At 40.5% G+C, this 18,137-nt stretch overlaps 1 protein-coding gene across 10 annotated transcripts in view; it reads left to right on the forward strand.

Annotated features, from left to right (window-relative positions):
• Positions 1-18,137, forward strand: part of VWA2 (von Willebrand factor A domain containing 2) — a 63,048-nt gene that overhangs the window by 19,957 nt on the left and 24,954 nt on the right. For all 10 annotated transcript variants that reach the window (XM_077126101.1, XM_077126102.1, XM_077126100.1 and 7 more), the window contains one exon: positions 14,767-14,876. In XM_077126101.1, coding sequence (XP_076982216.1) covers positions 14,767-14,876 — 110 coding nt within the window. The remainder of the gene's footprint in view (positions 1-14,766; positions 14,877-18,137) is intronic.

An 18,137-nucleotide genomic window follows, 5' to 3' on the forward strand; every position in this document is an offset into this window, starting at 1 on the left:
AAGTTACAAGTTTACAGTTCTAAAGCTTTAAAATTGTTCAAGCTAAGATATCCAGAGAAACAGACATCAAAGAAGGCCAAAGTCTGTTACATGGAAAGACACATGGCTGGCATCTGCTGGTCCTTGTTCTTAGTTCCATTGCTTCCAGCTTTTCATGTCAGTGGTTTCCTCTGTAAATGTCTGTGGGCCTTCACTTAGCTTCTCTGGGACACAACTCTGGGTTCTGACTAGCTTAGCGTCTCATGAGAAGGCACGTGGCAACATCTACTGAACTCTGTATCTCCAAACATCTGTGTCTAGGCATCTGCTCTCTCTGTTGGCACTCCAAGCATCTTGAAATGTCTGTGTCTCTGTTGGCTCTCTAGCAACTGTATTTTCTCCAAAGTGTCTCCCCTTTTAAAGGGCTCTAGTAACCCAATAAGACCCACCTCGAATGGGTAAAGTCATATCTCTTGCTGATCAAAAGGCCACACCCATAATTGGGTAGATTATAGCTCCATGAAAACAATCTAATTAGAGGGTCCCACCCTACAATATTGAATCAGGACTAGAAGTACAAGGCTTTTCTGAGGTACATAACAATTTCAAACCAGCACTTTGGAATTGGAAACACCCAGGGGTGAATCTTGGTTCCAGGCCAGGCAGGTTCCAAGGGTTCAAGTGAGTTTACTGAGCATCCTTGTTTTATTCTCCTCTCAATTTTGTTGGCTCATTCCCAGGCAGATTTTCCCTATAAAGCAACATTGTCCCACAATCTTCTTTAAGCTAGTGATCCTAGTCAAAAAGAAAACGTACCTCCTTCCCTGTCCATCTGGTAAAAGTCCCAGGGAGGGCTCCAATTGGGCAGGCTTTGTCCCTTTGTCTCTTGACCAATCACAGAAGTCTAGAGAAAGTGATTCTCTGCCAGACCTGAGTCAGGTGCTCATCCACGTTTTTGGGGTGAAAGCATGAACACATGGATTTTGTTCCCCATTAGAAAGAAGTGTATTATGTTTGCAGAAAGGTGGGGAAGGGAAAGCATGCTGAGAAGACAAAAACTATAATGCCCTCAGAGTGCTAGAGTCTTCAGATGAAGCTGAGCTCCTGACTTCTCTTCACTTGAAGGGATCTACTGCTGAATGAACCTAGCTAGCATCTTCATTTCTAGTCCTTCCCAGGTATTGTCAATTCAGATAAGCAGCTCTTAAAAAGCAGCAGAGTTTGGTAGCTCTGGCTCTATTCCTAAAAGGAGCAGTTTTGAATAACCCAATGGGAAAATGGGCAACGAATACAAACACACAGTTCCCAAAAAACAAAACACAGATGGGACTTAGATATATGAATAGATGCCCACTTTCACTCCAATTGATGTACCCTTTTGTACTTAATAGGTCAACGAACATCCAAACTTTGGCAAGTTTTTAGGAAACTGGAGTTCCCATGTACTATTAGCAGGAGTGCAAATGGTACAACCTCTGTGGGGTGATTCCAACAATATCCATCAAAATTACAAAGGTTTGGATCCTTTGACTCAACAGTCCCACTTCTAGGAATTTCTTCTGTAGATATTCCCACAGAAACCAAAAACACACATACAAGATCATTTACTGTGGTTTTGTAGTAGCAAATGTCCATTCACAGGGGACAGGTTAAGTACATTATGGTATATCTATATAATAGAACACTGAACAGCTGCAGAAGGTGAAAGAGGAAGCTCTCTAGATACTGACTGATATAGAAAGGGACCAAACAAATTAGGTTTATAAAGTAAGGTGCAAAAGCTATGTTTAATATGTTACTTTTTAGGTAAAAAAATAAGGGGGGATGGTTAAGAATCTGTATTTTTATTGCCTTATATATGCATAAAGAAACTCTGGAAAGATATATAAAAGGCTAAGGACCATGGTTTCCATATTGAATGGAAGGCCAGGAACTGAGCAGATGGACCACAAGTACAGGGAAAAACTCATCTGTGTAGACTTTTTTATATTTACTCATAATCATATAAAAATTTTTAAAAGGGGCAGTTAGGTCTGGAAAGCCATAATTTTTGAATTAGAGATTAGTTGCACGCAGGTTGAAGAAGGAAGCAGTTTTTTTGAGATGATATTCTTAGGTTAATCCTAGTAAAGCCCTCTAGGCTTTAGGAGCTAAAGAGGCTTCTTATTAGGGCTGATTCTCCCCAGCATTGTATGTCACTGTGGGAGAGTGAGAACATCACCTGGGACTTCAGGCAGCCTTGTACCGTCATCTGAGGCATCATTCAGTCTAGGCATGAGCAGCCTAGAAGTTGCCACTGAGATGTCAATCCAGCAGAGACCCTTAAAGGGCCAGGACTGAGGATGCTGAATTTCCACCTTCCTCCACACAGAGCCCACTTTTTGAATGAAGTGATTCCTTCTGCAATTGCACTGGTCATTCATGGAGGAACTGACATAAAGATCAAACACTGTTGACCTTGGCATTGAGGTAGTATGTCCTGAAATGGGTGGCCTGGAGACACTGGGAATAGCAAAATGGGTGGACAGAGTTGTATGAACTATTAGTGAATGGTTTACAGATGAGGAAACCGATGTTCCCAGAGTCTAAGTGGCTGCCTAGGTTCACACAGCAAGCTCGGGACAGAGCTAAGTGTGGAAGAACTGGGCACTGGACTCTTGGGCCTTTTGTCCATTATGCCATTTGTCAGGACAAGGTGAGAATACTGAGAATTCACATCCTGCTATCACATGGCAAATGGACAGCTGGCCATATGGCAGTGGGGGACAGTGGAGAGGGAGGATGTTCATGGTAAGAAAGCCAGGATAAGAAACTTCATGACTGGGGCCATTGAGTAGCTGTCCCAACCCACAGCTCCCCAGAGTTCAGATAATCTAATCTCAGTGCCACCAGACCACATCTAGACTGTGACGTTGAGTTCTGGGCAATGATTTTTAGATGAGATATTGAGAAAACAGACAATATCCAAAACAGGGAGCCTAGAAACTTCCACATATGAAGGAAAAGTGAGTGAAAGAGTGTGCTGAGCTGCTCTGTTTTATCGAGAGGGCAGAACCTGTTTTTACTATTCAGGGAGTTAGAGTTGAGCTTAACCTAAGAAAAACTTTCTCGCAGCAAGGGTTGTTGAGAAAAGGAGTTGGTTGTGAGTGACCCTCGTGGTCCCCCAGGATGCTCAAATGGACCTGCTAGAATGCTGTAAAAGGTTTTTGGCGTTGTGACAACTAAAGATGATTTAGTCTGATTTGTGATCTCAGGATTTATGTTTTTGCAGCTGCATTTCTTTTGTGTCTTCTCCTTATCTCCATATATATGTACCTTGTTTTTCTATAACTTCAGTTTTGAGGTGAAATTTTCAAGCTATAAATGAAGGCTATTTTTCTGGATGCTCTGTTGTTGAGGTGGACTTAATGGTGTTTGAAGTCTTCCTTGCAGCACTTAAAAGCTGAGAAATTAGCTTCCTAACATAATATAATGACTGCAACTGAGTGTTTACAATGTGGTTGGAAATCTGGGCAGGTTTGCTTTTGAGCATATGGTAAACTGAAGCAGTTAAAAGGCAACTGTTTTGCTCCGAAACCACCAATTCAATTAAATGTGTGCCTTGACTATGGACTTCAACTGTTTCCTTCTTTTTTTGTTTTAAAGTTGTATTCTGTTTAACCCAAATAAATAGACCCAGCTGTTGATTTCAAGGGAGTATTTTTTATTTTTATTAATTAAAGAAAAAAAAGAAATTAACACAACATTTAGAAATCATTCCATTCTACATATGCAATCAGTAATTCTTAACATCATCACATAGATGCATGATCATCATTTCTTAGTACATTTGCATCGATTTAGGAAAAGAACTAGCAAAACAACAGAAAAAGATATAGAATATTAATATAGAGAAAAAATAAAAATAATAATAGTAAAAAAAAAAAGACACAAACAAACAGACAAACAAAAAAAAACCTATAGCTCAGATGCAGCTTCATTCAGTGTTTTAACATGATTACTTTACAATTAGGTATTATTGTGCTGTCCATTTTTGAGTTTTTGTATCTAGTCCTGTTGCACAGTCTGTATCCCGTCAGCTCCAATTACCCATTATCTTACCCTGTTTCTAAGTCCTGTTGGTCTCTGTTACCAATGACATATTCCAAGTTTATTCTCGAATGTCGGTTCACATCAGTGGGACCATACAGTATTTGTCCTTTAGTTTTTGGCTAGACTCACTCAGCATAATGTTCTCTAGGTCCATCCATGTTATTACATGCTTCATAAGTTTATTCTGTCTTAAAGCTGCATAATATTCCATCGTATGTATATACCACAGTTTGTTTAGCCACTCGTCTGTTGATGGACATTTTGGCTGTTTCCATCTCTTTGCAATTGTAAATAACGCTGCTATAAACATTGGTGTGCAAATGTCGGTTTGTGTCTTTGCCCTTAAGTCCTTTGAGTAGATACCCAGCAATGGTATTGCTGGGTCGTATGGCAATTCTATATTCAGCTTTTTGAGGAACTGCCAAACTGCCTTCCACAGTGGTTGCACCATTTGACATTCCCACCAACAGTGGATAAGTGTGCCTCTTTCTCCACATCCTCTCCAGCACTTGTCATTTTCTGTTTTGTTGATAATGGCCATTCTGGTGGGTGTGAGATGATATCTCATTGTGGTTTTGATTTGCATTTCTCTAATGGCCAGGGACATTGAGCATCTCTTCATGTGCCTTTTGGCCATTTGTATTTCCTCTTCTGAGAGGTGTCTGTTCAAGTTTTTTTCCCATTTTGTAATTGGGTTGGCTGTCTTTTTGTTGTTGAGTTGGACAATCTCTTTATAAATTCTGGATACTAGACCTTTATCTGATATGTCATTTCCAAATATTGTCTCCCATTGTGTAGGCTTTCTTTCTACTTTCTTGATGAAGTTCTTTGATGCACAAAAGTGTTTAATTTTGAGGAGCTCCCATTTATTTATTTCCTTCTTCAGTGCTCTTGCTTTAGGTTTAAGGTCCATAAAACCGCCTCCAATTGTAAGTTTCATAAGATATCTCCCTACATTTTCCTCTAACTGTTTTATGGTCTTAGACCTAATGTTTAGATCTTTGATCCATTTTGAGTTAACTTTTGTATAGGGTGTGAGATACGGGTCTTCTTTCATTCTTTTGCATATGGATATCCAGTTCTCTAGGCACCATTTACTGAAGAGACTGTTCTGTCCCAGGTGAGTTGGCTTGACTGCCTTCTCAAAGATCAAATGTCCATAGATGAGAGGGTCTATATCTGAGCACTCTATTCGATTCCATTGGTTGATATATCTATCTTTATGCCAATACCATGCTGATTTGACCACTGTGGCTTCATGATAATATGCCTTAAAGTCCAGCAGCGCGAGACCTCCAGCTTCGTTTTTTTTCCTCAAGATGTTTTTAGCAATTCGGGGCACCCTGCCCTTCCAGATAAATTTGTTTATTGGTTTTTCTATTTCTGAAAAATAAGTTGTTGGGATTTTGATTGGTATTGCATTGAATCTGTAAATCAATTTAGGTAGAATTGACATCTTAACTGTATTTAGTCTTCCAATCCATGAACACAGTATGCCCTTCCATCTATTTAGGTCTTCTGTGATTTCTTTTAACAGTTTTTTTGTAGTTTTCTTTTTTTTAATTTTTTTATTAATCAAAAAAAAGAAAAGAAATTAACACAACATTTAGAAATCATTCCATTCTACACATGCACTCAGTAATTCTTAGTATCATCACATAGATGTATGATCATCATTTCTTAGTACATTTGCATCGATTTAGGAAAAGAACTAGCAAAACAGCAGAAAAAGATATAGAATGTTAATATAGAGAAGAGAATTAAAATAATAATACTAATAAAAAATATATATATATAAAAAGGAAAAAGAAAAAAACAAAAACAAAGGATACAAACACACAAACAAACAAACAAAAAACCATATTTCAGGTGCAGCTTCATTCAGTGTTCCAACATAGTTACATTACACTTAGGTATTATTGTGCTGTCCATTTTTGAGTTTTTGTATCTAGTCCTGTTGCACAGTCTGTATCCCTTCAGCTCCAATTACCCATTATCTTACCCTGTTTCTAACTCCTGCTGGTCTCTGTTACCAATGATATATTCCAAGCTGATTCTCGAATGTCGGTTCACATCAGTGGGACCATACAGTATTTGTCCTTTAGTTTTGGGCTAGACTCACTCAGCATAATGTTCTCTAGGTCTATCCATGTTATTACATGCTTCATAAGTTTATTCTGTCTTAAAGCTGCATAATATTCCATCGTAGGTATACGCTACAGTTTGTTTAGCCACTCGTCTGTTGATGGACATTTTGGCTGTTTCCATCTCTTTGCAATTGTAGATAATGCTGCTATAAACACTGGTGTGCAAATGTCCGTCTGTGTCTTTGCCCTTAAGTCCTTTGAGTAGATACCTAGCAGTGGTATTGCTGGGTCGTAATCCATTCTGCCATTCTATGTCTTTTGATTGGGAAATTCAGTCCATTAACTTTTAGTGTTATTACTGTTTGGATAATATTTTCCTCTACCATTTTGGTTTTTGTATTATATATATCATATCTGATTTTCCTTCTTTCTACACTTTACTCCATACCTCTCTCTTCTGTCTTTTCGTATCTGGCTCTAGTGCTCCCTTTAGTATTTCTTGCAGAGCTGGTCTCTTGGTCACAAATTCTCTCAGTGACTTTTTGTCTATAAATGTTTTAATTTCTCCTTCATTTTTGAAGGACAATTTTGCTGGATATAGGAGTCTTGGTTGGCAGTTTTTCTCTTTTAGTAATTTAAATAAATCATCCCACTGTCTTCTAGCTTCCATGGTTTTCTCTGAGAAATCTACACATAGTCTTATTGGGTTTCCCTTGTATGTGACAGGTTGTTTTTCTCTTGCTGCTTTCAAGATCCTCTCTTTCTCTTTGACCTCTGACATTCTAACTAGTAAATGTCTTGGAGAACGCCTATTTGGGTCTATTCTCTTTGGGGTGCGCTGCACTTCTTGGATCTGTAAATTTAGGTCTTTCATAAGAGTTGGGAAATTTTCAGTGATAATTTCTTCCATTAGTTTTTCTCCTCCTTTTCCCTTCTCTTCTCCTTCTGGGACACCCACAACACGTATATTTGTGCGCTTCATATTGTCATTCAGTTCCCTGATCCCCTGCTCAAGTTTTTCCATTCTTTTCCCTATAGTTTCTGTTTCTTTTTGGAATTCAGATGTTCCATCCTCCAGTTCACTAATTGTAGCTTCTGTCTCTTTAGATCTACCATTGTAGGTATCCATTGTTTTTTCCATTTTTTCTTCTTTGTCCTTCACTCCCATAAGTTCTGTGATTTGTTTTTTCAGATTTTCTATTTCTTCTTTTTGTTCAGCCCATGTCTTCTTCATGTCCTCCCTCAGTTTATTGATTTGGTTTTTGAAGAGTTTTTCCATTTCTGTTCGTATCTGCAGCATTAGTTGTCTCAGCTCCTGTATCTCATTTGAACTATTGGTTTGTTCCTTTGACTGGGCCATATCTTCAATTTTCCGAGCGTCATCCATTATTTTCTGCTGGTGTCTGGGCATTTGATCAGATTTCCCTGGGTGTGGGACCCAGCTGGTTGAAAGGTTTTTCTGTGAAATCTCTGGGCTCTGTTTTTCTTTTCCTGCCCAGTAGGTGGTGCTCATGGTGCTCGTCTGTCTGCGGGGCAGTCGGCCCGGGAAACCGCGCATGGAGGCGGGGGTTGCTGGCCGCCGTGGCTTGGGTGAGTGCCGGTCCAAATTGCCCAGCTGGCCTGAGACGCCAAGCGTGACGGGAGGGCCCCGCTATCCAACGTTCCCAGTCAGACCGGGGAGCTACGTGCGTGGAGGGGACCCCAGTCGCCAGCCGCCCCGGCCGGGAAAATGCGCGCCCCTCGGGTATCTCACCGCAGCGGATTCTCCCTGCCCGTTCAGCCGTTCCAGAATGAGGTACGCTGTCTTTTTGGTCTCTGTCGTGACTCCGGGAGCTGTTTCGTATTGTTTCTGTTTCTTTAGTTGCTTTTCTGGAGGAGGAACTAAGACCCGCGCGTCTTACTAAGCCGCCATCTTCTCCAGAAGCTGCCTGTAGTTTTCTTTGTATAGGTTTTTTGTCTCTTTAATTAAATTTATTCCTAGGTATTTTATTCTTTTAGTTGCAATTGTAAATGGGATTCGTTTCTTGATTTCCCCCTCAGCTTGTTCATTACTAGTGTATAGAAATGCTACAGATTTTGAATGTTAATCTTGTAACCTGCTACTTTGCTGTACTCATTTATTAGCTCTAGTAGTTTTGTTGTGAATTTTTCCGTGTTTTCGACGTATAGTATCATATCGTCTGCAAACAGTGATAGTTTTACTTCTTCCTTTCCAATTTTGATGCCTTGTATTTCTTTTTCTCATCTAATTGCTCTGGCTAGAACCTCCAACACGATGTTGAATAACAGTGGTGAGAATGGACATCCTTGTCTTATTCCTGATCTTAGGGGGAAAGTTTTCAATTTTTCCCCATTGAGGATGATATTAGCTGTGGGTTTTTCATATATTCCCTCTACCTTTTTAAGGAAGTTCCCTTGTATTCCTATCTTTTGAAGTGTTTTCAACAGGAAAGGATGTTGAATCTTGTCAAATGCCTTCTCTGCATCAATTGAGATGATCATGTGATTTTTCTGCTTTGATTTGTTGATATGGTGTATTACATTAATTGATTTTCTTATGTTGAACCATCCTTGCATACCTGGGATGAATCCTACTTGGTCATGATGTATAATTCTTTTAATGTGTTGTTGGATTCGATTTGCTAGAATTTTATTGAGGATTTTTGCATCTATATTCATTAGAGAGATTGGCCTGTAGTTTTCTTTTTTTGTAATATCTTTGCCTGGTTTTGGTATGAGGGTGATGTTGGCTTCATAGAATGAATTAGGTAGTTTTCCCTCCACTTCGATTTTTTTGAAGAGTTTGAGGAGAGTTGGTACTAATTCTTTCTGGAATGTTTGATAGAATTCACATGTGAAGCCGTCTGGTCCTGGACTTTTCTTTTTAGGAAGCTTTTGAATGACTGATTCAATTTTTTTACTTGTGATTGGTTTGTTGAGGTCATCTATTTCTTCTTGAGTCAAAGTTGGTTGTTATGTCTTTCCCGGAACCCATCCATTTCATCTAAATTGTTGTATTTATTAGCGTTAAGTTGTTCATAGTATCCTGTTATTACCTCCTTTATTTCTGTGAGGTCAGTGGTTATGTCTTCTCTTCCATTTCTGATCTTATTTATTTGCATCCTCTCTCTTTTTCTTTTTGTCAATCTTGCTAAGGGCCCATCAATCTTATTGATTTTCTCATAGAACCAACTTCTGGTCTTATTGATTTTCTCTATTGTTTTCATGTTTTCAATTTCATTTATTTCTGCTCTAATCTTTGTTATTTCTTTCCTTTTGCTTGCTTTGGGATTAGTTTGCTGTTCTTTCTCCAGTTCTTCCAAGTGGACAGTTAATTCCTGCATTTTTGCCTTTTCTTCTTTTCTTATATTGGCATTTAGGGCAATAAATTTCCCTCTTAGCACTGCCTTTGCTGTGTCCCATAGGTTTTGATATGTTGTGTTTTCATTTTCATTCGCCTCGAGGTATTTACTAATTTCTCTTGCAATTTCTGCTTTGACCCACTCGTTGTTTAAGAGTGTGTTGTTGAGCCTCCACGTATTTGTGAATTTTCTGGCACTCCGTCTATTATTGATTTCCAACTTCATTCCTTTATGATCCGAGAAAGTGTTGTGTATGATTTCAATCTTTTTAAATTTGTTAAGACTTGCTTTGTGACCCAGCATATGGGTCTTTGAGATCTGTCTTTGAGAATGATCCATGAGCACTTGAGAAAAAGGTGTATCCTGCTGTTGTGGGATGTAATGTCCTATAAATGTCTGTTAAGTCTAGCTCATTTATAGTAATATTCAGATTCTCTATTTCTTATTGATCCTCTGTCTAGATGTTCTGTCCATTGATGAGAGTGGTGAATTGAAGTCTCCAACTATTATGGTATATGTGTCTATTTCCCTTTTCAGTGTTTGCAGTGTATTCCTCACGTATTTTGGGGCATTCTGGTTCGGTGCATAAATATTTATGATTGTTATGTCTCCTTGTTTAATTGTTCCTTTTATTAGTAGATAGTATCCTTCTTTGTCTCTTTTAACTGCTTTACATTTGAAGTCTAATTTGTTGGCTATTAGTATAGCTACTCCTGCTCTTTTCTGGTTGTTATTTGCATGAAATGTCTTTTCCCAACCTTTCACTTTCAACCTATGTTTATCTTTGGGTCTAAGATGTGTTTCTTATAGACAGCATATAGAAGGATCCTGTTTTTTAATCCATTCTGCCAATCTATGTCTTTTGATTGGGGAATTCAGTCCATTAACATTTAGTGTTATTACCGTTTGGATAATATTTTCCTCTACCATTTTGCGTTTTGTATTATATATATCATATCTGACTTTCCTTCTTTCTACACTCTTCTCCATACCTCTCTCTTCTGTCTTTTCATATCTGACTCTAGTGCTCCCTTTAGTATTTCTTGCAGAGCGGTCTCTTGGTCACAAATTCTCTCAGTGACTTTTTGTCTGAGAATGTTTTAATTTCTCCCTCATTTTTGAAGGACAATTTTGCTGGATATAGGAGTCTTGGTTGGCAGTTTTTCTCTTTTAGTAATTTAAATATATCATCCCACTGTCTTCTAGCTTCCATGGTTTCTGCTGAGAAATCTGCATATAGTCTTATTGAGTTTCCCTTGTATGTGATGGATTGTTTTTCTCTTACTGCTTTCAAGATCCTCTCTTTCTCTTTGACCTCTGACATTCTAACTAGTAAATGTCTTGGAGAACGCCTATTTGGGCCTAATCTCTTTGGGGTGCGCTGTACTTCTTGGATCTGTAATTTTAGGTCTTTCATAAGAGTTGGGAAATTTCCAGTGATAATTTCTTCCATTAGTTTTTCTCCTCCTTTTCCCTTCTCTTCTCCTTCTGGGACACCCACAACACGTATATTTGTGCGCTTCATATTGTCCTTCAGTTCCCTGATCCCCTGTTCAAATTTTTCCATTCTTTTCCCTATAGTTTCTGTTTCTTTTTGGAATTCAGATGTTCCATCCTCCAATTCCCTAATTCTAGCTTCTGTCTCTTTTAATCTACCATTGTAGGTATCCATTGTTTTTTCCATCTTTTCTACTTTGTCCTTCACTCCCATAAGTTCTTTGATTTGTTTTTTCAGTTTTTCTATTTCTTCTTTATGTTCAGCCCATGTCTTCTTCATGTCCTCCCTCAATTTATTGATTTGGTTTTTGAAGAGGTTTTCCATTTCTGTTCGTATATTCAGCATTAGTTGTCTCAACTCCTGTATCTCATTTGAACTATTGGTTTGTTCCTTTGGGCCATATGTTCAATTTTCTGAGCGTGATCCGTTATCTTCTGCTGGCGTCTGGGCATTTAATCAGATTTCCTTGGGTGTGAGACCCCGCAGGTTGAAAGATTTTTCTGTGAAATCTCTGGGCTCTGTTTTTCTTATCCTGCCCACTAGGTGGTGCTTGTGGTGCTCATCTGTCTGCGGGTCCCACTGGTAAAAGATGCTGTGGGACCTTTAACTTTGGAAAACTCTCGCTGTAGGAGGGGGTGGCCAGCCAAAGCGGCTTGGGGGAGTGCCAATCCAAATCTCCCAGCCGGCCCGGGGATCCGCGCGCAGGGAGTGTCGTCGGCCTCCGCGGCTTGGGTGAACGCCTGTCCAAATTTCCCAGCCGGCCCGGGGTGCCAAGCTTGGCGGGCGGGCACCAGCTGCCGCGGCTTGGGGAAGTGTCTATCCACCATTCCCAGCCGGACCGGGAAGCCACGTGTTTGGAAGGGATCCCGGTTGCCATTTTCCGCGGCTTGGAGATCCGATCCAATTCTCCCAGCTGGTCCGGGGAGCCGCGCGTGGGGTGGGGGGCACCAGCCGCCACGGCATGAGGGGACCGCCTGTCCAATTCTCCCAGCCGGCCCGGGAAGAAGGGAGGGAGGGACTCCGGCCGCCTGCCGCCCTGGCCCAGGGAAGCCCACGCCCCTCGGCGATCTCACTGGAGCGGGTTCTCCCAGCCAGTCAGCCGTTCCAGAATGGGGTACGCTGTCTTCTTGGTCTCTGTCGTGAAGCTGTTCTGAATCGTTTCTACTTCTCTAGTAGCTGTTTTGGAGGAGGAACTAAGACCCGCACGTCTTACTAAGCCACCATCTTCTCCGGAACTCAAGGGAGTATTTTTTAGTAACTAATTATTCACTTAGTTCAGTAAAAAGGTATTCACTGGGAAATCCTCCCCCATCCACACACATAAAAACACCCAGCTGTTGGTTTCAAGGGAGTTTTTTTTTACATAACTAATTCATTCACATGGTTCAGTAAAAAGGCATACAGTGAAAAACCCTCCTCCTATCCATACATTCTCTATTTGCGCATCCCCTACCAGCTTTCTTGAATATCCTTCCAGAGTCACCTCACACAAATGCAAGCAATTGTGAATATATATTCTTATTTTACCAGAAATTGTAGCATACCATTTGTTCTATCTCTTGTCTTTTTCTCCCCACTTTATTTAGGACATATTTCCATATCTATATCTAGGTATATCTTCTTTTTTACAACTGGTTAATAGTCCATTGTAAGGAATTGCCAAGGTTTAATTAACCAATCCTCTATCAATGGACATTTACTATTATAAATACACTGATGAATAATCATAAATTTGTCATTTTATTTATATGAAAATATGTCTGTAGGATAAATTCTCAATAGTCCTGTGATCTGTAATATTCAGTAAATATTGACAAGTTGCCATGGAGGTTGCCCCAATTTGTGTTCCTGCTGACAGTGTTTGAGATTGCTAGTTTCCCCGTAACTTTGCAAATATTGTGTTTGGCATTTTGCTAAACTGGCATGGGGGAGGTCCAGCATCTTTCTATGTTTAACAGCCATTTGTGTTTCCTCTTCTGTGATCTCTGTTCATATCCTTTGCCCATTTTTAGAGTTCTAAGGTCTCTTTACATACCAGGGAAACTAGCCCTTTGTCTCTCAAAAGAGTTGCAAAATATTTTTTCCCATTTTAGTTTTCTGATTGCATTATGGAATGTTTTGCCATGCAGAAGTTCTTTTTATTTGATGTAGTCATATTTATCATTCTTTTCTCTTATGGCTTCTGAAGGTTATGTCATAGTAAGGTCTTTCCCACTTCAAAGTTATAAAGGAATTCTCCCAAGTTTTCTTCTAGAACTTTCATGGCTTCAATTTTCACATTTAAATCTTGAATCTATTTGCAGTTTATCATTTATATTTTGCAGGTGATTCTCCAATTATCCCAATATCATTTACTACCCAGGCCATCTTTTCCCTTCAGGTTTGAGATGTTCCCTTTGTCAGGTACTAAATTCAGGAGAGATCTCAAAACTATTCCTTCTCTGAGTTTGTCTACTTCTCTGGCTTCCAGTGTCCATCTCTCCCACTTGCCCACCTAAGACTTAAATTTCTTTCTCTATAACACACCCAACAGCTCTTCCTCCTCCTAACTTCCTCCCTCTGAAAGCTCAGTGTGATGGGCTGAGCTCATTGGGAGGTCATGCTTCCAGCCTGGTGCAGCAGGGTTCTTTGATCATCTTCTAAGCACCAAGCCTGTTAAGAGATCAGCCGTGAAGGAACTCAAGTGGTGAGCAGTAGGCAGCATCATTGCTGAAATATGAATCTGTTGGCTCATTTGAATTCTTGGCCAGAATTGGGGTCTAATTCTGAGAATTCTAACTGAAAATGTTGGTTCTCCAGAGGTTTTTGAGAGCCAGTGATGAGGCATAGAGTTGGGTCCTGGAGAGTAAACATAAATGTTTATAGCTACCTCTGCTGGAGACACACCAGTGTATCAGGGGTCCAGAGAATGACTTTATTCTGTTTCCCTTCTCCAATTTTGCAAAGTATTAGATTTTCTCATCACAGCCTCCTTCTCATAAGGATGCCAAAATTGATGTAGAATCATCAGTGGCTCTCATGCCCTGCACTGTATGGATACCTTTAGCTCCAGTATTGCTTGTCTCAGTTCAGGGTGCTGTTTGTACCCAAACCTGACTCTGTTTTGGAAACCCCCTCTTCCCCTAGGTTGGCAGGAGCAGGCTCAGAGAAGTTGACCAGCTAGCTAAGGAGCCAATGGATGGTGGCTATGGTTAGCCTATGTGGCACCCCCTGCTGGGTCAGCAAGCACTTTGCTAAAGGCCTGTGCTGGCTGCTGAGGGGGCAGCCTGTCAACCTGAGCCTTAGTGATGATCGTAGGCTAAAGTCCAACAATCCTTTCTTACTTTCTGTGGCCTTGAACAAGATATGTATCCTCTCTACATTTCTAGTTTCTCCAACATTAATTGTGGGTGTTCCAAGCATCTCTTTGGATTAAACAGATAATGCATGTGATTGCTCAGTGAATAAATGGGAGCCCTAAGCCTGCCCTCCAGGGATCACAGCCCAGCTGAGAGAGCTGCCAGATGTTTAGCCACCTTTGGAACTGGGGGTTGTCTCTGCAGAACACAGGCAGATTCAACTGTTTCCTTCCAAATTCTCCTCCTGGTCTTTGGAACCTTTATTTATGGGTTTGGAGAAAGCTCTGACACTGGTATTTGTTGAGTAGGCAGGAGGCAAGGATGTTAACCTTTCTTGACCCTTCGTTCTGTTTAGGAATGTTTATTACTTGACCCTGACCTCAGGTCTCAGCCCCTGTCTCCTGCTACAGGTCAGAGTGGGAGCCTTGCAGTTCAGTTCTACTCCTCATCTGGAATTCCCCTTGGATTCATTTTCAACCCTTCAGGAAGTGAAGGCAAAAATCAAGAAAATGGTTTTCAAGTAAGTGTGATTAGATACACCACAAGTACAAGGAAACCAGCTGTGCTTATGTAGTGGCATCCTCGAAGGATGTGCCCCTGCTCCCAACTCGCAGCTGGTTCTGTTGAAGGTGGGAGCTAAGGTTGGGGGGAGGCTTTCTGATCCAGCTGTGCACACTGCGGTTCAGGAGGACACCCTTCCTCAAGTCTGCCCCTTATCATCACAGGGTGATGTTAACTGCAGGTGGGACCTAAGAAGAGTATTTGCTGCTGTTGCATGCAGTCATCTGTTACCTGGAAGAAAGGATATTGAAGGTGGAAAGTGTGGTTAAGAGCTTGGGTAATGGGAAGAGCACTCGGTTCTAGTCCCAGTTCTATCCCCAGTAACCACTGCAGCTTGGACAGTTCACCACATGTTTCTGAATCTCATTTTTGTGATCCAGAGGCGTCTCTGTTATTAGTGGTTCTCTGTTATTGAGAATGCTTTAAAAAATATGAATAGTTGTTTATGAGCTTATATACATACACAACCTGTTAAGTATATGTATGCAGTAGAGTCATAACTTTACTCACATTATAAGACAGCTGGTGTGAGTATGACATATTATACGTGTATTATATGTATGTATATCTAGGTATATAATATAATATACACGTTTACATGTACATATACATGAATTTTGTGGATTATATGTCTATGGATCTTTATGTATTTGTGTATATATACACACATGCAAATATAACTGATACAGTGTCTTCACAAGCCCTCACAGAAGAATGGTTTGTCTTGCCAGTTGATGCTCTCATTCTCTTTGGTGTCTGCTGCCCCCTGCCCCAGTGCCTGCTGAAGTTCATGGTCTGAGTCATTTACTGCTATTGCCTCCAGTTGCAGAAGCTCTGAGTTCTGCAGCCCTTTGTTCAGTCATAGGCCTCTATATGTCCATCAGTGTGCTCTGCAAGCTCAAGTCTCCATACTAGGCACAATGGGAGCTTTGGAGACCCTGCAGACACCAGGCAGATTACTGGGAACTCCAGTGACTTTATCTCAGGCTATATATCTCTCCATAGGTGCGCGGAACAGACTGAACAGCAAATCAAATGCAGGAATGTGCAAAAGAGAAAAGCACATTAATGTACATTAAAAGTACATTAGTATATACTGACTTTTTCTCTATTCCCTAGGAGACCTTGGCCCTCCAAGAAGTGTTTTCCTATAGAGAGCAGTTTCAGCCTCACTCCCATGTTTTGGGTCCAGACACGTAGAAGGACAACACTTGTCAAAGTGAGGTCCTAATGTCCCCAGGGTCAGAATTGCCTGAGGGGCATGTTAAAAATGCAGATCCCTGGGCCCCTTCCCTAGCCCTAATAAATAAATCGCTTCTCTTAGGATACTTAGGAATGTGCACTTTCAATATCTGATCCCCACTAACCCCCACCCCATGACTGTCATGAAAACTGTTTTTTGAACATCTCTTTTGAGATATAATTTACATATTATAAAGTTAACCATTTGATATGTACAATTTACTGTTTTGAGTACATTTACAGAGTTATGCAACTATCACCATCATCTAATTTTGAAACATCTTGGTCATCCCCCAAATAAAACTTGTGAATAGACATACCTCCAGAGGAGAAATACAAATAGCCAATATGCCCATGAAAAAGATGTTCAACACCCTTAACCGTTAGGGAAATGCAACTCAAAACTGCAAGGAGATAAACTTGTCACACTCACTAGAATGCCTAAAATGAAAAAGAAAGACAGTGACAAGTGTTGATGAGAATGTAGAGAGATTGGAACCTCCCATGCTGGTGGGAAAGTAAAAGGTGCAGCTACTTTGGAAGACAGTCTGGCAGTTCCTCAAAATGTTAACATAGTTACCATATGACCCAGCAGTTCCCCTCCCAAGAGAAATAACTTCTTTCTGTGTAAACTTGAACTCAGATTTTCATAGTAGCCTTACGCATAATAGCCAGAAAGCAGAACCAGTCCAAATGTCCATCAACTGATGACTAGATAATAAATTGCAGTATATCCATACAATGGAATTTTTTTTTTTTTTACATGGGCAGGCACCGAGAATCGAACCCGTGTCCTCGGGCATGGCAGGCAAGCACTCTTACTTGCTGAGCCACCGTGGCCTGCCCCATACAATGGAATATTTTTCAGGCATAAAAAGAAATGAGGTAATGATACATGGTACAACATAGAAGAACCTTGAAAACATCACGTAAGTGAAAGAAGCCAGGCACAAAAGACTATGTATTATATGATCCCACTTACTTGAAACATCGAGAATAGGCAACTCCTTAGAGACAGAGAGCAGGTTAGTGGTGTATAGGGACTGGAGGGAGGGGAGAATGGGGAGTGACTGCTTGATGGGTACAAGTTTTCTTTCTGGGTGAAAATGTTCTAAAATTAGGAAGTGTTGACTGTAAAACAAATACATTAAAAATTGCTGAGTTGTACACTTAAAATTGTAAATTTTATGGCATATAAATTATATCTTAAAGCTGTCATAAAAAGAAACTTTATATCAATTATATGGGCATTAACTGTTAGAGAAGAAAAGGTAGCCCATTGATTTAAGTTTAGGACTGATAGAGACTGGGTAACTTTGACTCAAATGACTCCTTCCCATTCTCATTTGAAAAAATAAGCAAATTTCCAAGTTTTGGTACAGAGGAGCTTTTGTGGTCATCTACTGTCCATTCCAACTCCATAGGAAGATGCTGAGGATGAGAGGGAGCAGGTGACTTGATTAGGGTCCCAGGGTCTCACTATTAGTTCTGCCACCCAGGCTGGTGCCATTTGCAACAGGCCTCACCCAGCTGTCCCTTCTACCCTTACTTATCCCCATGTTCCCACCCCTCCAGTCATCAGTTGAGGTGAACCATCTTCTCATCTGTGTTGAAAGTCATAACTAAGGGCATGAGAGTATTATTCATGATGCTGAAATCCAGGCTGGAGTCTGGATTTGGAGTGGAGAAAAAAGCCTCTTTCTGTATCTGAACAAGTTCAGCTGTTCTTTTAGGGATGCTTCTGGTTAGCGCTTAGGTTTCCTAGGATGGCTCTAAGAGACAACAAACAAAGCAAGGAGGCAGTAACTAATCTTTGGCCACAGTGTTGAGGTTGCTGAGGACATGAGAAATGAAGACACGCTATTAATCAGACCAGAGGAATGTCGACTGAATGGGAGTGATGCCCTCCCTGGGGCTCTTTATCCTTTTTCTGCAGTGAAGTTTTTAAGCTAGACAGATTATGGCAGCTCTACCCAAA

The sequence above is a fragment of the Tamandua tetradactyla genome, chromosome 13 (assembly GCF_023851605.1).
Source record: "Tamandua tetradactyla isolate mTamTet1 chromosome 13, mTamTet1.pri, whole genome shotgun sequence".
Taxonomy (NCBI): domain Eukaryota; kingdom Metazoa; phylum Chordata; class Mammalia; order Pilosa; family Myrmecophagidae; genus Tamandua; species Tamandua tetradactyla.